This window comes from Mirounga angustirostris, unplaced genomic scaffold, assembly GCF_029215605.1.
Source record: "Mirounga angustirostris isolate CCGP_5_RB_7025 unplaced genomic scaffold, mMirAng1.0.hap1 SCAF_5, whole genome shotgun sequence".
Taxonomy (NCBI): Eukaryota; Metazoa; Chordata; class Mammalia; order Carnivora; family Phocidae; genus Mirounga; species Mirounga angustirostris.
In genome coordinates, this window is record NW_026991713.1 from 142308582 (window position 1) to 142334713 (window position 26132).

Below are 26132 nucleotides of genomic sequence, written 5' to 3' on the forward strand. Positions count from 1 at the left end.
TGAGATGGAAACCTAGAAGAAAGGCCGGGAGGCCTGGCCTGCTGGGGGCAGCAGGGGGGGTGGGGGAGGGGGCGGAGTCTCTGAAACCCAACTCCCCTATTGCTGTACTTTTTCCTTTCAAAGTGAGCAGCTGCCTGGTCCCTGTCACCTTCTGCCCGCAGTAGTGCTGAGGGCTGGTCGCAGCCGCCAGAGTTCTCTGTGGGAGAACACACACTCCTGGCTGAGTTTGAGCGCTAGACAGGGTTCAGTCTCGGCTGATAGTCAGGACTGCAGATTATTACATACGTTTTTATTCCCACCCCCTAAAAATTTGGCTGTTTACAGGTAGTTTTGTTGGTAAACCAAACTAGTTGACCACTCAGTGGATCTGAACTTGGAGCTCTATTCTGGGTGCATCTTGTCAGGTGGCCTCCTACCAAGATCCCAGCTTAAAAAGCCGAGGGGCAAACATGCTTCTTCTCCAAGCCATCCTCAGGCCCGACCAGCCCACGCCCCTGTGGCCCTGACACCCTTGCGCTCTGTGTCTTTCAGCGCCAGCATGTGAGCTAGCAGTGGGGGCTCATCTGCACCCTCGTGTTCTATTCTGGGAAGATGAGACACGTCTGGAACATTCCGGCAGGGGGACCATGGTGCCTGCTCGCGGCTCCACATTTCTGGCCCCCGGTTCCCGTGTCCCCTTTTTCTCCTAGCTCATATTATCCAATCTTCCTCTTTGTCCTTGTCTCACCCCAGACATGGGCTTTCCTTCTCCGGTTCTGACAGTGGCCAGCTAAGGCCACAAAAGGCAGAGAGCCCTTCGGCTGCCTGCCCACAGTCCAGTCCCCTGTCTGTGTGGAAATTCGCCGGCCCCAACGCTGTGACGAAGGTCCTGAGAACAACCAGAGGATTCTCTACGACTGTGTTGACCAGTGTTAGTGCAGATGCCTTCCCAAGGAGGATCCGAGGTTTGCAGGTGGCACGTGTGCACAGTGGTCTCAATATATGCCCTCCACATCTGGTCATTGTACCTTGGATGTGCAGTAAAACAAAATAGAGAAATAAATTTAAAACAAAATTAGATCTATGTCATCTTGCACAATGTAAAGCTTAAGAGCAGAGCTCCAGAATGCAAGATGTCCTCCTTGTACTGCACGGAGGTCTTTGTCTTTGCCTTCTCACCCTCGAGAATCTGAAGGAGGGCCCACTGTCAAGTGCAGGTACCCCAAGTTCGCCAGCCCCTGGCAGAGAACTTGGCACCTGACTAGTGTTTACTCTGCAGTCAACTGCTCAGATCTGAAGCAGAGCCATATGTTTGATGACCATTGAAGGAGACACAGCATATCACCATCGCCCCAGCAAGTTGCCTTCTGCCTCTTCTCAGTGTCCCCCACTGCATCTGCTTTCCGATTTCTGTCACTTTTGATTCTTTTAGCCAGTTTTAGAATGTCCTACGAATGCAAATGCAATCCTCTAATATCATCAATTCGCGTTTGAAGAGAATTGTCTGTGAGAATTACAGGCTCCCCTCAGAGCATGATGAGGTGGGTTTTAAGAGGAAGGCTGTTTGGAGCCAGAGTGTCGGGTGCTTGTTTCTTGTCATCTTGTACATTATTCATGTTGCTTCTACACTGAGGTTTTAGAAGGAGCCCAGGCTGCTGTGGAGACGCTTGGTCCCCGCCCCAAGCAGCTGCCCATGTGAAGAGTGCTCACTGTGTCCCTCGGTCTCCTGGGAGCCCTGTAGCCCATTTTACTGCTGTGAAAGGCAGGCTCCTGTATCCATCCCTAGCTTAGTTTTCCTTTTGTCCCCCATCCATCCTAAAGGCAAGAGCTTAGAGCTCATTACTGTTGGATTTTTCAAGCCGATCAACTGGTGTCTGCAGAATTGCACGTTCCTGAGAGCCCTGCGTCTAGTTCTTGGGCCGAGGGCGAGTGTGTGCTAATCTTCCCTTGAGCCTCACCTGAGAAGAAGCCTGGAGTTTGGGGAAAGACTTCATCATGGGTGAAGGGAGCTGAGGTTGTTTTTTTTTTTTTTTTAAAGATTTTATTTATTTATTTGAGAGAGAGAGAATGAGAGAGAGCACATGAGAGGGGGGAGGGTCAGAGGGAGAAGCAGACTCCCCGCCGAGCAGGGAGCTCGATGCGGGACTGATCCCGGGACTCCAGGATCATGACCTGAGCCGAAGGCAGTCGCTTAACCAACTGAGCCACCCAGGCGCCCGGGAGCTGAGGTTTTGAGAAAGGGATGGACTCAGTTGTGAGCTTGAGAGGGTTTGGGGAGGAGAGTCCTGAGGGAGGCTGCTGGCTTCCAGGGAGGGGAAGCTGTTGGTGCCTTGTTGTGGGTGTGCTGGAGCAGAAGCTGGGCCGACGATGGGCACGGGATAAAGCAGGAAGGTGGCGGCACGTGGGGCAGTGCAGGTAGTTGTGTGGAAGGGAAGCAGGTGGCGGGAAGGCCTGTCCAAGACGGGGATACACAGTACTCAGAGGAGTGGCTATGTGCACAGGAGGAGACGTGGAGCTGGGCCAGCAATTGGGGTGGCCCTTTGGAAAAGGCCATCTCCTTTTATCTTCTCAGCTACAGAGAAGCAGAAGCGCCTATAGGACAGATGTCTCAGTGGTCACAGTGACCCCAGCATCCTTGCAGGGTCTGACACCACATGGAGGACATAGCACCCAGAGCCTAAGTGGAGGGTGGCTAACCTCGGCAAGGAGAAAGGACCCTTTGAACCAATGGGAGTGAAAGAAGAAAAGGAAGGGAAGGTTCTATTAGTGATAGAGGGTGCAGTGTGGCCATGGCTGGCCTGAATACCGGATGTCTGATGAGGGCAAGGGGAGAGGCCAGAGCAACTCCTAAGACATTAAGAGGATGGGGTGGTTTTTAAAAGTTGAACGTGGCTTGTGTGAGACCAAGAAGTAGTGCCTTTGAAGAAGGACTGTGGGACCTGTGTCCCACAGGACTGTGGGTGTCAGGGCACAAGGGGAGGGGTGTCCAAGAATAGGGTTGTTCCAGCCTCCTTACTTGGGATGGGAGTGGAGTGCCCTGTGGGCCTCATGACAGTGCCGGGAGACCCCTCCAGGAAGTGGAATGATTCCATTTTCAGCCCCCAGATTCTGAATCCCCAGCACTTGCCAGTGGAAGGGAGATGAAGGTGTTCCTGTGGATGTTGGGGATGTCTTGGTGGCTTTTCCACCACTTCACTCTGTCCCTCTGGCTGAGCATGTGGAGGCAGTGCCCAGGTGTCCAGACATCACCCCTTCCTGCCACCTGGGAGTCCTCAGGGAAAAGTGGCCTTCGTACAGGGACCAGGGGGTCATTTTAGCACAGAAAGAAGACAAGGTTTGCAGACAGCCTCCTGAGGATGAGGTCGGGGAAGGAGAAAGGGTAGAGCAGGTGAGCAGGCAGGCCCTTCATTTGGATCTTGGAGAATCTGGTTTCTGTCCCCCTGAATTGCTTCACTCAACCACCCCGCCCCCCCCCCCCCCCGGAGGCAAAGGGCAGGATGCAGACCCAGGAAACCCTGGCAAGAATTCTCATAGAAGCCTGAACCTTTGCAGCTTCATGTTTTAACTTCAAAGCCTAAACGAATTTGGGGTTCCCTGTACAACGTGCCCCTACTGTTGTAGTGTAGATGTGTCGGTGTCTTTGTAGGGAAATGTCCCGAAAGGTGGCTTGTGTGCTGAGGCTTCAGTGCCAGCACCCGAGGGCTCAGAAAGGAGGCCAGAGGGGGGTGAGGTGGGGCGGCTGTGCTCTGGCTTCACCCTCTGGCCCCTGTTCTCTAGTGAATCATCAGGATCCTTGTCCCTTAAGCCCTAAGAGTAGCCCATAGCAATAGGAGACTGGCACATGGTGGAAGGTTCTCGATGGGTAAGTGGGGATTCCTACAGGTGCCAGAGGTGGGTCTCCTGGCCTGCTTCCTGTCTGTGAACCGGCCACTTGCCACACCAGCATCTCATGTGCCCTGCCACCCTCTCTGTAAACTGGGCCTCCAACGCTGGTGTTTCCTATGGGACCCACACACCAGGCTCTCCCTTTCCCTGCCTTCCTGTCCTTTCTCTGCCCGCTGACAGCTGGGCTGGAACAGACTCGGCACTATAAATGCTGCATTTCTCCCTTAGTTAAAAGTGACTTGTTTCTATTTTTAAAATCAAGGCTTTTGAAAACATGGAAGTACTTTTAATAGGGATGTGAGAATCCGCAAATAGCTGTGCATCTTGGAGCCCAGTGTTTGTCTTGAAAGTCAAACAGGGAACAAATCCTGTCCCTTTGGTCAAGAGCCTTGTCTCAGGGATACTAAGGAAAAATTTATAAATCCCTGGAATGAGATGCTCATTTATTATAGATCTCTCCCTTTGCTATCAGGCTTAACGTAGAGGGTTTTTAAAAAACTTTTAAAACCAACTGTATTGAAGTTTAGTATACATATGACAAACGCATCCAGTGAGTTTTAATCTGTGTGTGTGTGTGTGTGTGTGTGTGTGTGTGTGTGTGTAACCACCACCACCATCTACAGAGAGACATTCCGTCCCCTCAGGAAGTGCCCCACCCCCAGCCCTTGCTCCCGGGCTCCTCAGATGCCCAAGGTCGGAGACTGTCCAGACCCTGACTGCTGGCTGATGTTGCTGGGTGCTTGTACTCCTTCTGTCCCCTGTGCTGGAGGGTCTGCTGAGAGCACGCTGTTGGTGTCCTGTCCTGCACCTCCTTTCCGCGGGAGCTCAGAGCACATTTGCTGTTGACCAGGAGCACCGTGGGGCACAGCCAGTGAAACACCTGGAGCTCTGCAGAGAGCAGCGAGGGCAGGCAGTCGTGGCACCCCGTTTCTCGGGCTGGCTCGAGCCTGCCTCGCAGCAGATGAACAGTCTAGAGAGCTGTTCCTGGAAAGAGGAGGACATGGAGTTTCCTGGCACAGGTCAAACATTGGAGCCGAAAGTTGATTTCAGATTCATCTGGTGATTGTGGTTCGCGTTGATTTCTCGGCTGGGGCTGGGTGGAGTCTGACTGTGATCTTTCCTTTCTCAAAGGCATTTTAAGTTGCCTCCCCTGTGAAAACTCATAGACCGCACAGACATTCTTGGCTAAGACTCGGTAAGTTCCTCTGATCACTTCTTACACAGCGACAGATTTTTTCCTTTGAGTATGAAATAATTAAAATTGGCCCAAATCTGGAGTAAGCTACCAGGTGGGCCTTAGTGGGCTGGTGGTTCTTCCTCTTCTCTGAGTCTGTGTTTTTTGCCAAGCTCCCTGATCTTCAGCCTTGTCTTCCCAGGGGTCCCCCACCCCACCCCGGCCCTTTTGGGGGTGGCAAAGATGCACATGCATGCATGTACACCCCCCCACACGCCAGGTGGCAGGGTCCAGGCCAGCCCCCCATGGGCACCAGCCTGGGTCCCTACAGTTAATTTGCAGGCTACAAAGCTTCTGATTCTTTCTGGAATCTACTGTGACTGTCTTCAGAAATAATTTTTTTCATCCATTTGTTCACCAAAGAAACATTCAGTCAGGATTTGTTTTGTTTTGTTTTGTTTTGTTTTTAACAGCTTTATTGAGATATAATCCACATGCTATACAAATCACCCGTACAGAGTGTACCATTCAGCATTTTTAGTGTATTTACACAGCTGTGTGTCCATTACCACATTGAGTTTCAGGACATTTTTACTGCTCCCAAAAGAAATCTCACACGCATAGCCAACCCCCCCCGCCAGATCCAGCCAGCCTCCAGCAACCACTCGCTTACTGTCTCTCTGGATTTGCCTGTTCTAGACATTTCATGTAACTAGAATCATAAGACATATGGCCTTTTGCGTCTGACTTCTTTCACTCAACGTCACGTTTTCAGCATTCATCCGCGTTGTAGCAGGTGTAGGTTTAAATGTCCCCTGCAGTTTATTGATTTGTTCATCCATTGACAGTCAATTGTGGACTCCCACTCCCCCGCCCTGCTCAATTCAGAAGCGGGAGTGTGTCCTTGCTGGGGTGCTGAGGAGGATTTTCATAGATCATCCTGTTTGGCCACCTGGATTGGCAGGTGGTGATGTGTTTGGGCTTGTCCACTAGGATTTTCCCTGAAGATTGTTGCAAGGGAGGGGGGGGCTTGTCCCCGGAGCCTTCTCTGGAAAGACTGCACTGAGGGACAGGGCTTGGCCTTGGATGATGTGGGGTTGTTGACTTTGACCCAGAGGCTCCAGGTTTTGGCAGGGACTTCGTGCATGTCCCAGTTTTCTTGGCCCTGAAGTGGGGAGGCATTGCCCTAAATTGGCCCTGTGGTTGATATTTAGCATCTTGGGCAGCAGGCCAGCTCCCAAAACAGTGTCCTGTGTCCTGTCGCTCCTTAAAACATCAGTGGAGTTTGAGATTTGGTTAGCTTGGGTCCTGAGCAGTATTCCCTGAACCCATAACCCTCTGAACCAGGCGCCTAACCCACCTGGGATCCAGAATGCAGATCAGCGAACCAGCCATGGTTTGCCGAGAACTCACTCATCCAGTGAGCAGGTGTGCAGAGGGGGCCGTGGCTGCTGCAGCGTGTGGCGCTGCTTTCTGGAGCTCGGGCTGCAGGCCACCAGAGACATTGAAGTCAGCCACCTGGCCAACCTGCCATCTGTACCCGAAACTCGGCCTCCGTGGAAAAGTTTGGTTGGGGTTGGTTGGTTGGTTTTTAATTGGGAGCATTTTCTTTTCTTTTTTTGAGAAATGCACTTTATTTTTTTAAGGTTTTATTTATTTGAGAGAGAGTGCACAAGAGGGGGGAGGGGCAGAGGGAGAAGCAGACTCCCCGCTGAGCAGGGAGCCCGATGTGGGACTCGATCCCAGGACCCTGGAATCATGACCTGAGCCGAAGGCAGACGCTTAACCGACTGAGCCACCCTGGTGCCCCAGGAACATTTTCAAACACCTATTTGGCATACCTATCATCCAATTCAACAATTATTAACATTTAGGCACTTTTGCTCCAGCTAAATTAAGTTACAGGATATGATGTCATTTTGCTTCTACATATCCAGTGTACATCTCTAAAGAGTATGGACATTTTCTGCACAACCACAATGCTGTTCTCATATCTTACAAGATTAATGAAACCTTTGGTTGTTGCTTTTGTGCATGTGTTGTGCCAGAGAGCTGTTTATTTTAAAGTATCAGAGGTATCTCTCTCTCAAATAAATAAATAAAATCTTTTTTAAAAAGGGTGGGGGGGTGCGTGAGTAGCTTGGTCAGTTAAGTGTCTCCCTTTGACTCAGGTCATGATCTCAGGGTCCTGGGATCAAGTCCTGTGTAGGGCTCCCTGCTCAACAGGGAGTCTGCTTCTCCCTCTCCCTCTTCCCCTCCCCCTGCTTGTGCACTCGCTCTCTCTCAAATAAATAAAATCTTTTAAAAAATAAAATAAAAAAATAAAGTGTCAGAGGTAAACTGTGTGTGGATTCAGAACCCAGCTAAGGGGATTGTGGGGCAGAGCCTCCTTCCAGTTTAGGTGAGCCGGAACTGGTTTGGTGCCTCTCACACTGAACCAGCAGCTGAAAACCACCTAAGTTAGGAATCGGAGTAAAACTACTTAGGACATCACTGTTTGTTTGTTTTTTAAGATTTTATTTATTTATTTGATGTAGACACAGCAAGAGAGGGAACATAAGCAGGGGGAGTGGGAGAGGGAGAAGCAGGCTTCCCGCCAAATAGGGAGCCCGATGCGGGGCTCAATCCCAGGACCCTGGGACCATGACCTGAGCCGAAGGCAGATGCTTAACGACTGAGCCACACAAGCGCCCCAGGACATCACTATTAAAGGCCAAGGACATCACTGTTAAAGGCCTAGTCCCTGGACTAGCCAGACCATGCTGGTCACCAGTTGGTGGGCACCAACAGCCCACATTAATGGGCAGTTCTTCTTCAGTTCCTAGCCCTTTGCCATCAGCAGCTCATTCCAGCCTCAGCACTGTCCTGTTGGGCCTGACCCTCTCTATTTTAGAGGGGACTCAGAGCCTGGCTAACGAAGGGTGAGCCAGATACAAGACCAGGCTCAGTGTCTGATTCCATCCCTTTTGTGGAAGAAGGCAGGGTTACCCTCCCTTTGGGTGTTGTGCAGAAACCTCCAGGGGAGCAGTACTTTGTACCTGAATGTGAAGTGCCAGGGTCCATCCTGCTCTTGGTGGGCGAACCCCTCTAACCCGTACACTCATATTCTGTGGGACAAAACAGCCCTTGGCTCGGGCTAACTGGGGAACCACATCCTATCCAGTGACTGCTAGGATATATTTTGGACAGAGATGACTCATAAAACTCAGGACTTGCCATTTTTTGGTTGACCAATCCCATGTCCCAAGAGGTGGCTGGCCACTTGAGAGGCATGAGGTCCCTAAGGTCACACCAGCACGTTCTGGGCCACAGGCCGCATCCTGGATACCAACAAGGACGTGGGCTGGAGTGGGCGGCCATAGGTGGGGGTGCTGAGCCCTGGAACGGCCCCACTGTTCAGGAACCAAATAGTGGAGCTGTTGTTGACCCAGAGATCAGGCTGGACGGGGTCTTGTTTTTGAAGTTGCATCCCAAGAAAGAAGAAACACCAAGCAACATGGGAAGATCAGATTTGCCTAGATTGAGGGTAGTTTCTGTTGTTTGGTTGGTGTTTCAGTTTTGTTTTGTATTTGGAACTAAGAACTTAAATATAGCCCAGCAGCTGGGGCCTACCCTATCCCAGCAGGCCTCTCACTTTAACTTTTGTGATGGCTGTGTCCCTTGTTTTGTCAGCACAGCTGGCTGTCTCTGCCCTGCCCAGAAAGAGGCTTTTGTCTAGGTCAGCTTAGCTTTCAGGGGTTCCATCAAGATCTCGTATCCAGAGACCAGCTCTGTCCCCTTCTAAGTGATAGGTCTCTAGCAGGGCTCCTTCGTAAGGTCGAGTTGGTACCTCAGCTGCTGCCTGACCCTGGACCCATGGGGGCCCACCAGTCCTCAAGCAGGAACAAACCCTTGTCATGATGAGCACCCCATTCTGTCCCCCTCAGAGCCCCGGGGGAGGGCACCTTACGCTGTGGGGCAGGCCACGGGAGGGGTCCCCACCTTGCAGACCCCACATAGGCAGTGCGCAGGCACTTGGCTGAAAACATGGAGGGAGGAGGAGAAAGCGGGTCCCTGCTCATTTCAGCTGTTGAGCCAGTGCTGTGCAGAGGGACGTGTCAAGGTGACATGGTCCCCGCCACTGGGAGTTTGGCATGTGCTGGAAAGACAGAACCCAGTGTGGCCACAGAGCTCCTGCAGTACGTCCACCTCCTCCTGCCCACCTCCTGACTGCTCAGCCCACGTGGTCCTAGGGGGCTGCCAGCCCACGAGCGGCCCTCACAGGAACCCTTCTTGCTGAGTAGAGCCTTCTGGGGTTGCGCCCAGGGCTTAGAGGCTGAGCATCTGCCTCGCCATCCCAGTGGTCAAGCCTCGAGGTGGATTTCAGCCCCTGGCAGCTGGCACATTAGGACATGACCTTCCCAGGGACCCTCCCGGAGACACCTGAAGTTTCATGGGAACAAGGCACTAACGATGCCAGGGCAGTCCGAGCAGGTGACCTTGAAGGATTGTCACAGGCACTTACTTGGGCTGGCTGAGTGGTCAGGGCTGAACATCCGGGTCCCCAAGACCTTTGGGTGTCGCCGGGATAATCTCGGTGCACACTCACAGAACTGGTTTCTGGATTAAGCTCAGGTCAGTAGGTGATGACCAGCCTCTCTGGGGTCCTGTCACCCCCAACATTTGTTATGAAAAAGTTCGAACATGCAGAGAAGTTGAATGTGTGGGCAGTAAGTTCCTGTATTGTGTCTTATCTGCCACCTGGATCCAGTGGTGAATAGCATTTTGTCATGTTTGCTTCCTAAGTAGTTGTATTGTCTTGAAACATTTAGTTTCAGACCTCACAATGCCTCACTCCCAAGACTTCCTACATAATTACACACTTCCTTGTCCAGTACCATCAGTAACAGCTTCGTAACATCATCTGCTGTCTAGCCTGTGTTTACATTTCCCCAGAAGGTTATTTTGACTTGTTCTTTTTCCCATTGGGGGTTTACACATCACAATCGGTAGTAGATCTCCTCGCCTCTTTTAGTTTACTTTTTTTCTTTTTTTTTCTTGACCTTGATCTTTTGAAGAAACCAGGCCAGTTGTCCTGTAGAATGCCCCTCCTTCCGTGTTTGGTGGGCATCATGGTGCCCTTGAACTGAAGCCTGTGTGCCTTTAGGCCTGGAGGCTTGATTGGGTCCGCGCCCAGCATTTTAGGTGGAACCCTGGGTGATTAGCGTATTTCACATCGCGGTTAGAGGCTGGGCTGGCCGGGCTGCTGGACCTGGGTTGGCAGGTTCCGCTTTCTCGTAGTCAGTAAATCCTGGGGGTGCAGGTGCTTTGTGGGAGCCCAGCCTTTCCACCTGCCTTCCTTCAACTAAAACAAAGAGGCTGCTCCAGCAGCCTGGACTGAACATACTCTCCTGATGTAGAAGAGTTGTTAGCAGGGCGCCCGCCCCGCTCTCAATCTCAGGGTCATGAGTTCAAGCCGCACGTTGGGCGTGGAGATTGCTGAAAGAAAAATAAGAATGCAGGATCTTTTATAAAATAAATAAATAAATAATATATTTTTAAATATAAAAGTTATTAAAAACTCATGACCCTTGATTTGAACTTTGGCGTGTCTCATAGTCTCTCTTCCTGCCCATGAGTCTTTGTCCGCTGGCTGGGGGAGGAGGAGCAGCCTAGCCAGCTAGCGCCACTTCTGCTGAAATCCAGCCCAACCGTGGCCCCCCCCCAGGCTGCCCCAGGGGGGACCCAGGTCGGGAGACATCGGGATGTGGGGCAGAGTGGGGGCGGTGCTCTCTGCAGCGGCAGAGAAACACAGAGAAACAGCATCGGGAGTGAGATGCGAGACCAGCCGGGGAGGAGCCGGGCTGGGGCGGGGCACCCCATTTCCTCGTCTGCAGTGTGGGGGCGACTGCCACCTGTGCCTTGGGGCTGTTGTGAGAGACAGACACACTTGATGCGGGTACTGAGGAGACGTCCGTCCATGGGGGACCATACTAGCTTCCCTGTCTTGCCTGCCTCACAGGTTAGCATGAGGAGGAGGTAGCGTGCGGTGACAGTGCCCGGTGGGCTGGTGAGGGGGAGCGGCTGCCCTCCTGACGCCGCCTCCCTCCCTGCAGGTGTGAATGACAGAGGTGGTGCCGTCCAGCGCCCTCAGCGAGGTCAGCCTACGCCTCCTCTGCCACGATGACATAGACACCGTGAAGCATTTGTGCGGCGACTGGTTCCCCATCGAGTAAGTTGAGCAGCACCCACTGTCCCAGCTGCAGCTCGGCGGGGTGGGAGGCGAGGCTGGGGGGGTGGGACACACGTAAGTGCCGGTGCTGGAGCCAGAAGACTTGCTGTGACAGCCAGCGTGGCCTGGAGGTGCCGTGGTGGCCCAGGGTCACCTTGCCTACTGTTGGACCCGAGGCCTCGGGCCTTGGCTACCATCAGCCTCTTTCCACCTCACCGCATCCCTCGTGCAGAGAGTTCCCCAGAAGGCCTTTCCTGAGAGTCTTTAGTTGAAAAGATGTTCAGTGCAGTGCTATTGATAATTCAGAAAATTGAGAAGCAGCTTAAGTATCTTAACAGTGAGGACTTGGTTCCATACATTGGGGTATGTGCCTGCAAAGGCTTGTTATTCAGCCAGGGGGATAGAAATCTGTTGAAGAGGTGTATTTGTTGATAAGGATTTTTTTTAATGAGATAATAAATGGGAAAAGTAGACTAGAAAACAGTGTGTATCCCAGGCCTGCTTTTATTTATTTATTTACTTATTTTTAAGATTTTATTTATTTACTTGACAGCAGGAGAGCACAAGCAGAGGGAGAGGGAGAAGCAGGCTCCCCACTGAGCAGGGAGCCCGATGCGGGGCCTGATCCCAGGACCCTTGCAACAAGACCCAAGCCAAAGGCAGCCGCCTAATCTACTGAGCCACCCAGGCGCCCCTCAATCCTGCTTTTATTTAAAAACATGTACAAGAGGGGCGCCTGGGTGGCTCAGCCGTTAAGCGTCTGCCTTCGGCTCAGGTCATGATCCCAGGGTCCTGGGATTGAGCCCCGCATCAGGCTCCTTGCTCCGCAGGAAGCCTGCTTCTCCCTCTCCCACTCCCCGTGCTTGTGTTCCCTCTCTCGCTGTCTCTCTCTTTGTCAAAAAATAAATAAAATCTTTAAATAAATAAATAAATAAAAACATGTACAAGATAAAAGCTTATGAGGTTATATTCCATGTAGCAGGGTGTTTTTAGTAGTTTGAGGTGGGCAGATTATTAGCAGTTAGAATTTTGTCTGTTTTGCTTCCGTAATAGGCACATACAGCTTTTGTAGTGGGAAAAATAGATGCTGGCTTTTTTTTTTTTTTTTAAAGATTTTATTTGTTTATTTGACAGAGAGAGACACAGTGAGAGAGGGAACACAAGCAGGGGGAGTGGGAGAGGGAGAAGCAGGCTTCCCGCCAAGCAGGGAACCCGATGCGGGGCTCGATCCCAGGACCCTGGGACCATGACCTGACCCGAAGGCAGACGCCTAATGACTGAGCCACCCAGGTGCCCCAGATGCAGGCTTTTTATTTTACAAACTGGCAGTTATAAGATAAAGAAGTACTGGGGTGTAATGAACAACATGCCAACTACAGTGAACACTGCTGTATATGTTATATGTAGGAAGCTGTTCATATAGTAAATCCTGAGTTCTCATCACAAGAATTTATTATTTAAAAAAAAAAACTTGTAAAAATGAACTAGATACTGCCAAGCCTCGTATTTCTATGAGTCCTGACCTCAGACTGGTGGTTTAATCTGTTGCAGGCCGGGAGGGAGGAGACAGGCGAGCCTCACGGCTCTGGTGGGATCCTAGGGATGTGGGCCAGTGGCGGCTTTACGGGCCATAGAGGGGCCCGTATGTGCCCAGTATGTGCTCGGATAAGACCCAGTTGAGGCGCCTGCACCCGGTAGAGTCCCGCGGGGCCGTAGCCTCTGCCTCCTGAGGCGCCCGGCCTGCCTGCCTCTCGTCACAGCTTCCTACGCCGAGGCCTCAGGTTCCAAAGGTGGTGGAATGAACTGCAGTCCCATGGGCTGTGTGGTGGCAGCTCCGTGTCGTGGCTGCCATGCCAGCTGACCCTCTGGGGTAGTGTGAGGAGGACCAGGGAGGGAGTGCAGGTGATACTCAGGCCCTGTAGAACCTTCTGGTGAGTGGTCAGTGGCCGCTGTGGAGCAGAGCCGAGTAGAGGACCTGTCTGCTACGTCACCGAGAGGGTATGGTGCCCTCCCCCAGCTCTTGGTCTCAACAAGGCATCTCAGGCTAACCTATTACGTCTACCCCAAGCTAAAAAACAAGCCCACACGCCCCTAGGCCCCGAGTGCCCCTGCCCTCCTGACCATGTCTCCTGGCTGTGGTGAGTCTGCCTTTCGTTACTGTCCAGGGGCTTTGCACTAAATGTTCTCTTCCTGCTCCCCTGAGTGAGGGGTCTTGGTGAATAGCCCCTAGCAACCCTAGCCACACCCTGCCCTCGAAGCCTTGTCCCCATCTCTGCCCAGGGAGGTGCAGTGAACTCAAATGCCACTCAGCTGTGAACTTGGCTCTCCCCACACCCCCAGTCTTCAGAAGGACTCACAGAATTCTTGGAAATCACCCAGGTCTATGGGCTATCAAGGGCCATCAGTCTTGACTCATCCAGCTATCCAGCTGTCCCTCTACTTCCTGCTCTCGTCAAGAGAATGTCATCAGAGATTTTTTTTTCTCTCATCTCTCAAAAAATGATAGTAAAATTATTTTTCCCATCAGAAATTCCCAGTCCCGGGGCACCTGGGTGGCTCAGTCGTTAAGTGTCTGCCTTCGGCTCAGGTCATGATCCCAGGGTCCTGGGGATTGAGCCCTGCATCAGGCTCCCTGCTCTGCAGGAAGCCTGCTTTTCCCTCTCCCACTCCCCCTGCTTGTGTTCCCTCTCTGGCTGTCTCTCTCTCTGCAAATAAATAAAATCTTTTAAAAAAAATTTTGTATAAAAAAAAAACGAAATTCCCAGTCCCGTCTAGGGGCTCCTAGGTGGCTCAGTCAGTGAAGTGTCCGACTCTTGGTTTTGGCTCAGGTCATGATCTCTGGGTCGTGAGATCAAGCCCTGCGATGGGCTTCGCACTCGGAGTCTGCTTGAGTTTCTCCCTCTCCCTCTGCCCCTCCCCCCCAAAATAAATAAATAAACCTTAAAAAACCCCACACATTTTTAAGAAATTCCCAGTCCCATCTAGACAGATTACTGCTTTGAGAAGACCCTTTGGTGTAGGCTGAGTGGTGGACAGACTCCTTATCAGCCGTGGAACAGTGGGCAGGGTGTGGTTCCACTGTGAAGCCCCACATTAGTTGAGCTTGACCTTTGGGGGTTCACCTCAGTTTGTTCTCCTCAGGTACCCAGACTCATGGTATCGTGATATCACCTCCAACAAGAAGTTCTTTTCCCTCGCCGCAACCTACAGGGGTGCCATCGTGGGAATGATAGTAGCTGAAATAAAAAGTAGGACCAAGATACACAAGGAAGTAAGTATGTGTGGCAAGGAGTTGGTGGTCCCTGTCGCTGCACAGGCCTGCGGGGGCTTGCAGCCAAATCACGCTGCCTGCTCTGTGGCCCTTTCTCCTTGCAGCCCAGACCGATTATGAGACTCATACCCAGTTGGTTTCTTTCTGGGTGTAGGTGATACAGTTAGACAAATTGAACAAGAGACCTAGCTGCAGGCTGTCATTTTAAAGTAGGGAGGAGTTAAAAAACCCCAAAACACAAAGTAGGGAGGAGTGTAAATGATACTGAGAACCCCCAAAGTTGTCAAGGGCTCTGGGAAGATCAGTGATTTGTAGAAACTACTAATGGTGCTGTGGTTGGTTGAAGGACACGCTAGGTTCCAGTTAGGGGTTAGTGAAGATGGAGATACAATTTCTTTTCATCCAGCTTCACAGACCTCTCCGAGATCTATGTTGGAGCTCCTAAGAGTCTGTGGCCCTACATCAGCAAGCTCTGCTCTGAGTATAAAATAAAATGAGAGGTCACGGCCACAGACACATTGTTCCGTGTGGTTGTCTTGGGTCAAGATTCTGCCCAGTAATTTTGGTCATCTTCGCGACTGAGTAGTGTTTATCATGTGGGTGTTTACTCCAAGGACAGGAAAAAACCCACTCACAACTGGCAGCAGGTTCTATCTGCTCAGCTTCAGGTTATTTCTTTAAAAGTACAAGAAGAACATCGCCCTTTGAAAGACCCGACCCGCTCAAGTATACCCCATTTTGCCCGTAATTAGATTCTGGCGAAGGTAGTTTCTTTTAAGAGTGACTTTCTGTCCCAGCTTCCTGCTGAGGTTTTTTCTTCCACTTCATCTCGCATGGTGGTCAGATTTGGGAGCCCCCCCAGGCCGGAACTCCCATCTCCAGAACCGCACGGCAGGCACAGGGCGGCGTGGGGCAGAGCTCTGCCTGGTGTGGGCAGCACAGGGCGGTGAGGCCGCTCAGGCCCCCACTTCCTTTGCTCAGAGACCACCTGGGGGCAGCGTAGGATCCTTGAGGCAAACCTTTTCAAACTTTGTCTCGTCCTGGGTGTCCAGTACGTGTCCATGTGGCACAGTCGCTTCCCCGTTACTGCTCTGCCTTCGACCCTTGTCAGGTCCACCACACAGCCCCAAGAGGAGTGACATTCTGACAAGAGGAGCGACATTCTGTGTGTGTCCTTAGTTTAGCCATTTGTGCCACAAGGACCTGCACCCTGTCGTTTCCGTGTGGGTGTGGGTGTCTGTGGGACTGACTCTCCATTATCCTTTGCTCTGTCCCCTCCCGCCCCAGCCCCACCCCATGTGTTGTGGTCAGGGAGTCCGTGGGTGGGATGTGCCCTGCGGTGGTACCAGGAGCCTCAACCGTTAACATGCCTTTATGTCTGACTTTTCCTTCAGGACGGAGATATTCTAGCCTCCAACTTCTCTGTTGACACGCAGGTTGCGTACATTCTAAGTCTGGGAGTAGTGAAGGAGTTCAGGAAGCACGGCATCGGTAAGGGGCGCTGAGCTTGTGGGGTTTGGCACATGTGCTCCAGCCACCATGTCCGGTCATTTCCCACGTGCTGATGACCAGCCCCTAAGTGTCCCTCGTTCCCCTGGCCTGCGGGGACGTTCAGCCTCCCGCCCCTCCTAGCAGCTCTCCCTGCCCCACCTCCACTCTGTTGGCCGTCCGCCTGTGCTCTTTGCACCCATCGTCAGGTCTCTAGGCAGTGGCCTCATTCCCAAATCTGACTTGATCAGATTCATAACGCTCCCAGATGTCCTGGTCAGGGAATGGGCACCTCTCACCACACCTGCCGCCGCACACATGGCTTATGTTTGGTCACAAGGTGTTCTTGATTAATAATAGAAAACATAATTGAAAAACAGTCCCAGGGATGCCTGGGTGGCTCAGTCGGTTAAGTGTCTGCCTTCAGCTCAGGTCATGATCCCCAGGGTCCTGGGATCGAGTCCCGCATCAGGCTCCCTGCTCTGCGGGAAGCCTACTTCTCCCTCTGCCTGCCACTCCCCCTGCTTGTGCTCTCTCTGTCTCTCTCTCTCTCTCTTTCTCTGACAAATAAATAAATAATTTTTTTTTAAAGATTTTATTTATTTATTTGACAGAGACAGAGACAGCGAGAGCGGGAACACAAGCAGGGGGAGTGGGAGAGGGAGAAGCAGGCCTCCCACCGAGCAGGGAGCCTGATGCAGGGTTCGATCCCAGGACCTGGGATCATGACCTGAGCCGAAGGCAGACGCTTAACGACTGAGCCACCCAGGTGCCCAAATAAATAAAATTTAAAAGAAAAAGAAAAACAGTCCCAGCTGCCATTTATCAGATGCCCGTTGCACGCAGGGAGCTGTGCCCCAGGCCTATCTCCAAGTCCCTCCACTCTGCCACACAGCCAGCAGGCAGCAGTCTTCCTGAGTGACCCAGGCCTGTCTGTCCTACCTTTTCCTGAGCTCACATTTGCTCTTTCTGTTGTGGGAAAGGTTAGTGAGTCTCCACCCCTGGCCCAGCCCCTGCCAGGGAAGTACCTGGCCCCCGTCTGTGGTTCCAGATGCCCGATGGTGTGCAGCAGATGAGCCCCATCTGACCATGGGATTTTAGGGGCTCTGACAGGGTGGTTATGGGAGTTCCATCTTTGATACAATGGCAGGGAGATCTGTAGAGATGTCTGGCAAGGTCACTTCCTTGTCTGCTTCATGCTCCCTGCCTGTCTGTCCTGCCGTGTGACTGTCGCCCCTTCTCCTGCAGGTTCCCTTTTACTTGAGAGTTTAAAGGATCACATATCAACCACCTCCCAGGACCACTGCAAAGCCATCTATCTGCACGTCCTCACCACCAACAACACAGCAATAAACTTCTACGAAAACAGAGACTTTAAGCAACATCACTATCTCCCCTATTACTACTCCATCCGAGGGGTCCTCAAAGATGGCTTCACCTATGTCCTCTACATCAACGGCGGCCACCCTCCCTGGACAATCCTATATCCTTTACTTCTCAGGGGTGAGGGATGTGGCTTCCCAGCCACAAGGGTGACTCGTAGGGTCATGGCCCATGTGCCAGATGGAGCCGCGTTGCCTTCACATGATTCATGAGGCCAAGCCCACGGGACATGTTTTTCCTGACCAGATGGTGTTGTGGGTAGATCTGGTTGTACTCAGTGTTCCTCAGACTTCACTGGCATGAGGTGTGGGTTTTAACCCTCTTGGCCAACAATCCACCTGTCCAACAAATACCGATTGAGAGCCTCCTGTTCGAGGTGCGCAGGAGAGACACTGTGAACCCAACAGATGGGTCCCCTGCCCTCAGAGGGCCTTGTGCCGCCTGGGGAGAAGACACACCAGCGGGATGAAAAGAATTGCTTGCCTTTGGGAGTGCTTGGGTTCAGACCTCCCTTTCCTGAGGCACCAGAGCTGTGTCCCTCCCCTGCTCCCTCTTTAACCCTCTCTGGGCTGGAACAGGAAGAAGGGAGGCCAGGAGACTTCCTGATAGAGGGTGTGGCCCCAGACACTGAGAGTGAGCGAGCTAGGAGTGAACTGAGTGAGGCTAGGATTTAGCCATGTCACGGGAGTAAACAGGAGGCAGAAGCCTGGCCCCAAACCCTGCAGGCCTCCCAGTCCCTGTGAAGATGGGACCCCCCCCCACCTTGTCCCAGGGACGGGGCCCTGCCATTCTAATGACCGAGTATGGGAGTGACCTGGGAATGCTTGCTCTTCCAGCAGACCGGTCGCCCTGGTCCCCAGTCCCTGTCCATCAGCTTTGGTCCAGGTGTCCTTGTGCCTGAGGCCTCGCCCAGAAGGTCCTTTTGTACCGCGTGCCACCCTTGATTATTTTGCACAGCGGAGGTCCCTCCCGCTAACAAGGCTTTCCAGCGCTCCACGGAGGCTTGGCAGGCTTTGGGGCTCTTTCAGAAATGGTGTGACATGTGCACGCAGCCCTGCAGATGACCATGTGGGCCCCTGCTGACCGTGCCATCCAGGGGTATGTGGGCAGGCGAAGCGAGTCAGAGTCAGAGTCTTCCTTAACGATGCCCCACGGACTACATTCAGCACCTGGGCTCCGCGCTAGCAAACCTGAGCCCCTGCTCCATCCCGCACAGGATCTACCGCCAGGCCCACAGCCTGCTCTGCAGCTTCCTGCCGTGGTCCGGCATCTCCACCAAGGGTGGCATTGAGTATAGCCGGACCATGTGACACCAGCCGGCCAGCCGCCATCAAGCCCCACCCTTTGGCACCCTGTAGAACCCGCCTTCCTGGCCATCTGACTTCTGTTGTCTGCGAAGTTGCTGGTCGCCCCTTGCCTGGCCTGTCGGCCTGCCGCAGCTGCAGGCCCGGTGCTATGTGGGCTTGGAGCAGAGCGTCGCAGGGCACACCTGGTCTGACAGGTACGCTGGAGCAGGTGGTGTGGGGAAGAGGGGAGCAGAGCCCAGCGGGATGATGGTACCAAGTAATGAAGCCCGTGGCACACTCAGCCATAAAAACAGAAGGGCCTGAATGGGTACTTGCTGCACCAGGGTGTTGGGAAATAGTACCAAGAGCTGAGGTAGCCTGACTGACTTTCAGAAACTTCAGGAAGGAAAACAGAGTCCTTGAGCACTTGGCCAGACTTCTGTCTCTTCACTTCCTGAACTGCATGTTAAAAAAGGATGCATTCACATGGTTCAGAAATGGAGAAGGTACCAAAAGATCAAGCCCCGGCCCCAGCCACTCAGCTGCCTTCCTGAGGGGCTTCTGATGCTGCTGCGTCATGGCCGAGCTTCCAGGTCCGCTGAAACAGCAGCAGCTTGGGGCAGGTGCCTGGTAGACCAGAGCTCTGCTCAGATGCGGCCACTTGTGAGTGCCGTGTGTGCCACAGGGGGCTGATCTCAGACTTCCACGCCACAAGGGGTCATGGGGACCTCAAGGCCCACCCCCTGGTGCACGGACATAGCCCAAAGCAGTTTGGCGGTGGGGGTCACTCACACAGCGGCACTCCATGACCATCTGGGCTGGAATCCCCCCATCTGTGCCTTGATTTGTGCAGGGACTGGGAGGGACTCTGGGCCTGGAGGGCTTGTGCTCCAGGCTAGGTTGTGCAGGCTAGCGCAGGACATCTCCTGGGAACCTTCATCCCTGCTCCCTTCTTTCCCGCAGGCTCTTCCAGCCCTCCTTCCTTTTCTGGTAACCTCCGGAAACCGCCGCCTCTGCCTGCACCCTGGTCCCGCCTCCAGGAGCGTGTACCAGCCCCACTGGCCGGCTGGGGTGTGGCGGGATTCACTGTGGTCTGTTTCTTCCTCTGCCCCCTTCCCCTCCACTGCCCATTCCTTCTAGCTCCTTCCTCCAAAGCCGTAATGAACTTTTGCTGGAAGGGAGGAACCCAAGTGTTATGGACAGACCTCACCCTAAAGACAGAGGAGCCTCAGAACAATGAGGGGGTGAAATAAAGGGAATGCCAGATCCTTATCCAAAACCAGCCCACAGAATCCTGGGGTGTGAGAAGCCCCTACCTCTCTGTGAGGGGCTGTCGCGTGGTGGGCAGAGCCTGGAGGCTTTTCACCCCAGCACAGAGCTCTGGGACTTAGACCCTGACATGGGAGGTCCAGTCTTCCAGTGGCTTCCTGCTGAGGGCTTCCTGCTGTCCTGGGGAGAATGGAACTGCCCATCAGATGGCAGAGGTTGGCTCAGCTGAGCTGCCCCCAGGAGCTGGACTGAGGACGGGTGCCAGTGAAGTTCCCGGGGGTTCCCTCCCCACCTCCCCAAGTCCATGAGCTGCAGCTCCAAGATGCAGACAGGAGGAAGCTGAGAGTGCTCTCGATGGAGTGGGGCCCCACCTTTGGGGTGGGGGGCTGTCACGTGCTGTGCGGCCCCTGAGTCCCCAGGGGCAGAGACAGGAGAGGCCGTCAGTGCCAGGAAGTGTGCGTGCGAGCATCACTCGCTTCTGGCGTCACCCTCACCCCCGTTCCCCAAAGCTGCTTGCTGTCTGCCCTGCCCTCCGGAGTAGAGGGCTGGGCGGCAGAGTCATGCCCGGTGTTGCTGCAGTGTCTCGGAGCCATGGCCACGGCGCACCAGCCTGAGGGCAGGAGGAGAAGGGGAAGCAACTGGGCAGGGGGCCGGAGTGACTGCCATGCTTCCCTCCCTCAGAACTGCCCAGCCTGGGGCCGCCTCCACCCTCGGAGTGGGAGAAAGGTGTTCCCAAGAGGAGGGCAAGCCCTCGGCCGGAGGAGCACTTTTCCTCCTTCGACCGCCTCCTGACTGGTGGTGCCTCTCGGGGAGAGGTCTGGGTCTCGCTGACCTGTCCCCACCTCTGCACTGACCTTGGCGTCATGCTGAGGCCCAGCCTGATGTTCTCTCTCATCTGAATCAACGGTGATTGTGTGATTTTTATTTCTGCCCCGAGGGGTAAGGAAGAGTCTTCTGGAAGGTTTTGCCTTGGACATTCATAATTGAGCTCAGAGGCCTCGCCCTGCCCCTCCCTCCCTGCCCTCAATCACTGCAGTGTCCAGCCCAGCGTTGAACAGATTGTAATGTTTGTCTCATTACAAATAAACAGACTTTAATTGGTCACATCGTGTCTTTCCAGTGCCGGCCCGCCACGCTTTGGGCTCTACCCCAGTGGACTCAGCCCTGGTGGCTGAGGGCAGCTCAGGAACTGCTTGTCCACTGTCAAGTTCCAAGGATGGCTTCCAGCTGAAAGGGCCGATTGTTTTTGCGTAATTCGCCAAAGAATGCAGTTGTGGGGAAGAGCTTCTAGGGCTGAGCAGCATGACCAGGCTCTGAGATCAGAAGGTCCTCAGCAGCCGCCTGCAGTTTAGGGGTCTCTGCGCAGCTCTTGGCCTTAGCTGGGGCCCGGTCCTACACTGTCCTGGCTTAGAAAAGGTTCCACGGGGGGGACTCAACACCATTGTCAGGTAGGGACTCTGGGCCGCAGCATGGGAGCCTGAGGCAGGGCGCAGGTGTGTCCCAGCCCGTGGCTGGGCCAAGCCGGGGACCAGGTGGTTCCACCAACCTCTCCTTGGAGCTTCTGGCCACTCTGGGGGGACGGGGTCATGTCTGTCACTCCATTGGACAGATGAGGAAAATTGGTTCAGGGACTGCGAGTTACCCCACAGCTGCTCAGCACGTGAATGGTAGCCCAGGCCTGGACCCCTCCATAGCCCGTGTGTACCACTCCCTGAGGGTCGGGCATCATCCATACAGCCCTCCCTGGGGGATAGGGCCTGAGGCACCTGCAGAGCTGGGTGTGTGGGAGCCCCTGGGGTGGGGGTGGGAGGTGATACTCCTATAGGGAGCCCCGAGCAGCGTCCTTGGTGCTGGTAAGTGACACTCAAGTTACTTAACGCTGGAACATTTGTCTTCACTGTGCCAATGGGTCAGCGTCAGGAGTAAGTAGCTAAGTCCTTGGGGCTCTTGCCCAGTTGTGTGGCCAAGCATCAGCTTGCCCCTGCGGGGATGGGGGTTCTGATTGAGCCTTGCCCTGAATACAGCTGTGCCCTCCCGGGCTGGCCTCCCCACAGCGGGCTTCAAGGACCCAGTGTCCCAAGGGCTGAAACCGACCCCTGGTGGCCTGGTGCAGGACCCTGCGGCTATTGAGAGGGTGGAGTGGGGGCGCCCCAGGGTGGCCAGTCACATTTCCACAAGTGTCTGCTTGTCTGGGATGTTCCTTCACATCAGCTCCCAGTCCCTGGGACACTAGGACTGTGGCTTCGCTCTCAGCCTCTTCTGCGTGTTTTTCAAGAAAGTCTTGGGAGGTTAAGGGAGGAACTGTTGAGAGGTCAGCCTAGCGAGTTTTCTTTGGATCCAGCTTGTCTACTGCAGCAGATGTCTCTCCAGGGAAGAGCTGGGGCCGAGGGATCTGCTCCAAGAGGGCCCAGAGCTTGGCTGTGACTATGGCTGTGGCTCCCTCCACGTGGCTTCCACTGAACTGACTTGGTTTCCCATCATGTGGGACTGGCCTCCCCAGCGCACACACTGGAAGCTGCCAGGCGTCCTTCAGGCCAGAAGTGACACCATGTCACTTCTGCCACATTCTCTTGGTCAAGCAAGACCTTGAGCCATTCCCAGTTCAAGGTTGCGGAGGGGGACTATAGGAGCCAGAATACTGGGATGCACGCATTGGAGGCCACCACAGTGGCCACTGACCACAGCCTGGGTATCCCGAGATCTGGACTCTGGAGTAGTCTGCGCTCCCCTCTGAGCCTCACAGCTTCATCCAAAAGTGAGGGGATTGGGCCTCTATCTACTAGGACCACATACTGTGGCTTCTGGCAAGGTCTCGATTCTGCCCAGTGCCTGGGATGGCCTCCCTAGCTTCTGTCTTCATTCTACCTGGCCTTGGCCTTCTGGGGCAGTAGGTGCTGTGGCAGAGGGAGGAGACACCCTTTTTGTCACCCCCCAATGGCTCATCTGGTGGACCCGCTGAGTGGCTATGTCCCTGCCCCAGTCCCAGCTGGAGCATTCAACACCTGCTCTCATCAGTCCTCCTACTAGGGCTGCTCTCTGGATGCTGCAACTCAGGCTCCCACCACCCAAGGCCACAGCCACACTTGCAACAACCTGAAAACTACCCAGGGACCAAAGTCTCCAGAATATGCTGTCCCAGGGACCTACAAAATGTCCAATTGTGAGACCAGGGTACAAGGGCAGGGAGGGGGCCCGAGGGATTATTCCCCTCCATCTGGAAGGAACCCAGCTGTCCAGGTGTCCATAGTGACTCCATGTGACTTCATCACATGTGATCTGCCAGGAGCCCCTGGTAGGGCCAGCTCAGCCCTATCCTGACCTGGGCTGCCAGGACTAGAAGTCAGCCACACAGTGAGGGGCATTGAGACAAACCCAGATCGTTCCATCCTGTCCCCCCTGGGCTGAGGTCTAGTGATGTAGAGCAGGGGGTTTCAACCAGAGTGATTCTGCCACCCCCTCCCCCAGGGGACATTGGACACTGTCCAGAGATACTTGGTTGTCACACTGGGAGACATCCTACAATGCACAGGACAGCAGCCACAACAGAAAGATCCAGACCCAAATGTCAACAGAGTCGAAGTACAGAGAAGTCCAAGCTGAGTGTGCCTGGAGTCCAGGCCAGCTGGAAGAAGGGCTGTGTCCATCCTGCGTGGAGGGACAGGGCAGCCAGGGGTCCCCATGGGGCAGTGAACTCAACCAAAGACTGAGTGAGCGGTGGCATGGGGTTCAGGCTAACATTTCCACCCAGGTTGAGAGTTGCTCTCTTCCCTGGTACTCTCCCTACACCTGGCCTGCTTCGTTTGTCCTCTGCTGCCTCGGCCAGAATGCCATGCCTTGCATTTAGGTCCATTGAGACATCGTCTATCCAGGAAGACTTCTGGGAGTCCCACCCAGAGGAGGATGTTCACTCCTCAACCAACACTGGGAGCGCCTTGGATCCTCCCTGGTATCAACCTGGAACTTTGCTCTCAACACAGATGGCAGGTGCTCTGAGAGGCTCTTTCTCTGCATTGACCTCACCATAGACAGACCCGGGGACAAGAAGGTGCAGGCCTTGGCTTTTATTGAAATTAGACCTGAGGGCTCCCTGGCCTCTTGGAGCGTAAATCTCCACTCAGCCTGGCCTCCCAGGTACAAGTGGCTGACCTGAGCTGGAGCAGGCTGCAAGGGCTTCTATTTTTTCTGTTCCTCCCGCAGGACTTTCTCCTCCCTCCCCGCCCTTGAGTGTTCTTCCTGAGGCTGGCCCAAGCTCTGGTGCTGGGCAGCTGCTGGGGTGTCTCAGTGTGGGGCGACTGCTGGTAGGGGCTGAGCCCTTCCTGTCTGGACCTGCCTCCTCCTCCTGAGCCATCCTTTTCTCTCCTGTCCCCAGCTGGGACAGCCAGGCTTGGTACTCAGATCCCTATGGTCTCTCCAGAGCCCCAGAGCGGGTTCTTTTGCACAAGGGACATGTGGACTCCTCTGAGGGCCCCCAGGACCTTTTGGGCCTGAGCCCCAAGACTTCAGAGGGACCAGGCTGGGAGAGGACACCCTTGGCTGGGTCCTTGCTGGAACTGGAAGCTGAGAAAAGTAGGGAGAAACAAGTCACTCGGAGGGACCCAAGTGGAGGCTGCCAGGCCATCCTATGAACCTAACCCCCAGAACCTGGCATTCTTCAAAGTAGGAAGGGAGGGGCAGTTCTCCTGAAAGAGAGCCCATGAGGGAGGGAGGAAAAGAAGGAAACAGATGGTTCAAGCTGGAAGGACCCTTGTCTAACGACCCCCTCATTTTATAAATGGGCACACTGAAGCTGGGGATGGCAGGGGTGATGGTGGGGAGCTGTCCAAGGTCCTTCATTGAGTGCAGAGCTGGGACAGGAATCCCGGAATACTGGGAGTGAAGAAGGGCCCATCTTGGTCCATCTGAGTCCCCAGCCAACCCTTCCCTGAGTCGTTCCCTCTTGTCCCCAGCCCTGCCTCACCTGGACACGTGCTCACCTGTATTTCCCAGGATGTCCCTGGGCACTGGAGCTTCCAGAAGGGCTGAGCGGTGGCTGTTACCTGGGCCCAGAGTCCCCTGTGGAAGGTCTAGGGGCCAGGCCATGCCCTCAGGCCATGGGAGGCAGCCCCTGGCCATGAGCTGGCCCAACCAGTGGCTCTCACACTGGCCAGCAGCCTGCATGTGGCCCGGCAGGTAGAGAGCCAGGCCCCGGAGGTGGCGCAGACGGAAGTTCTTGGGCTTGCTTCCCTGGGCGCTGGGGCACTGCTGCTGCTGGGCCCCCAGCCCCCCCTCGTAGATGTTGGGTGGTGTGTCAGGGTGGCTGGGATGTCCTCGGGCCCAGCTCACTGCATCTGCAGAGGGGAGAGCAGGAGGGTGGCGGTTGGCAGGCCGCAGCAGCCAAGAAAGAAGAACATAGTCACATGCTTTAAGACCAGCTCGTGTGATGGGCTCCACCTGTGGCTTTCTGAGCCTTGGCCTACCTTTCCATCAAATGGGCTCAGTCCCCTGCCTCCTACCAACCCCCACCCAACATATTACTCCTCTTCCCTTTCCCAACCAACAGGAAGGTCTGAGAAGCCTGAGATCGTGACACAAAGATCTCTTTCAGGATTTCAAGCCCTTTCTACCACCTCTTTTTGCCCCCTACCCTAGAAAGAGCATTCCGGTGTCAGTATAGAAATTGCACAGTGGGTCCAGGATCACACAGTCCAGGGTCACACAGCCTAGACCAGTGGTCATTCCCCTCTCCCAAGCATGCACGTCCCTGAGGCCACTCTGGTGGCTTTGGGCCCAGGTCAGGATAGGAGGGCATTTCTCCTGCCACTCCTCCTTGCAGCCTGGCACCTTCTCTTATGCGCAGCTCAGAGAACGCACAGACCAAGGCTTCCATGGAGGGCCAACGTGGTGGGGGAGGAGCGGCTGGGCCTCCTGTGCCGCAGGGCTCTACTCTCCCCTGCCTGGGTCTGCAGGTCTCCCATGGCAACTAGCTCTGTGATGTCAAACGGAAGACTCCCAGCCTTCCTGGATCCCCAACTTTGGGAGGGGATGATGCCCAGGGCTGGGCAGGGGGGTAGAGGGCAAGGGAAGGGGATGGAACCCGAGGGGAGGTCCCTGATCCTCTGGCTTGGGACAGGCCACACAAAACAGACTCAGCTCTTGCAGGCTGGAAAGTCACTTCCTGGGTGACCTCTTGGGGTCTCAGTTTGCTCC

At 54.3% G+C, this 26132-nt stretch overlaps 2 protein-coding genes across 10 annotated transcripts in view; one reads left to right on the top strand and one right to left on the bottom strand.

The window, feature by feature from the left end:
• The window catches only part of LOC123844405 (clusterin-associated protein 1), an 85829-nt gene that overhangs the window by 17979 nt on the left and 41718 nt on the right, over nt 1-26132 (top strand). For 2 of the 9 annotated variants that reach the window (XR_010411800.1, XR_010411798.1), the window contains exons 2-7: nt 11134-11249; nt 14391-14520; nt 15915-16011; nt 17257-17491; nt 18545-18892; nt 19641-21050. Coding sequence is in view for 2 of the 9 variants with exons in the window: in XM_064592447.1 (XP_064448517.1) it covers nt 11140-11249; nt 14391-14520; nt 15915-16011; nt 18608-18892 (622 nt within the window). In the remaining 7 variants the exon portion in view is untranslated. Of the gene's footprint in view, nt 1-11039; nt 11250-14376; nt 14521-15914; nt 16012-17256; nt 17492-18544; nt 18893-19640; nt 21051-26132 lie in introns of those variants that run through there. The other 7 variants (XR_010411799.1, XR_010411797.1, XR_010411803.1 and 4 more) reach the window with 5 other exon arrangements.
• Nucleotides 24346-25900, bottom strand: CUNH16orf90 (chromosome unknown C16orf90 homolog). Its single transcript, XM_045875973.1, has 3 exons — nt 25801-25900; nt 24920-25345; nt 24346-24503 (listed from the first exon to the last, which is right to left on the bottom strand). Exons 1-3 carry the CDS (start codon nt 25898-25900, stop codon nt 24346-24348), a joined length of 684 nt encoding a protein of 227 aa, XP_045731929.1.

What these genes read in the sequence shown, in the direction of transcription:
- CUNH16orf90 (XM_045875973.1), bottom strand. Translation starts at nt 25,900, where the DNA reads ATGGGAGACCTGCAGACCCAGGCAGGGGAGAGTAGAGCCCTGCGGCAC. An exon ending in GGCCCTCCATGGAAGCCTTG is followed by an intron (nt 25,346 to 25,800) that starts GTCTGTGCGTTC and finishes CTGGTCTTAAAG; the next exon opens with CATGTGACTATGTTCTTCTT. An exon ending in GGACATCCTGGGAAATACAG is followed by an intron (nt 24,504 to 24,919) that starts GTGAGCACGTGT and finishes TACTTTTCTCAG; the next exon opens with CTTCCAGTTCCAGCAAGGAC.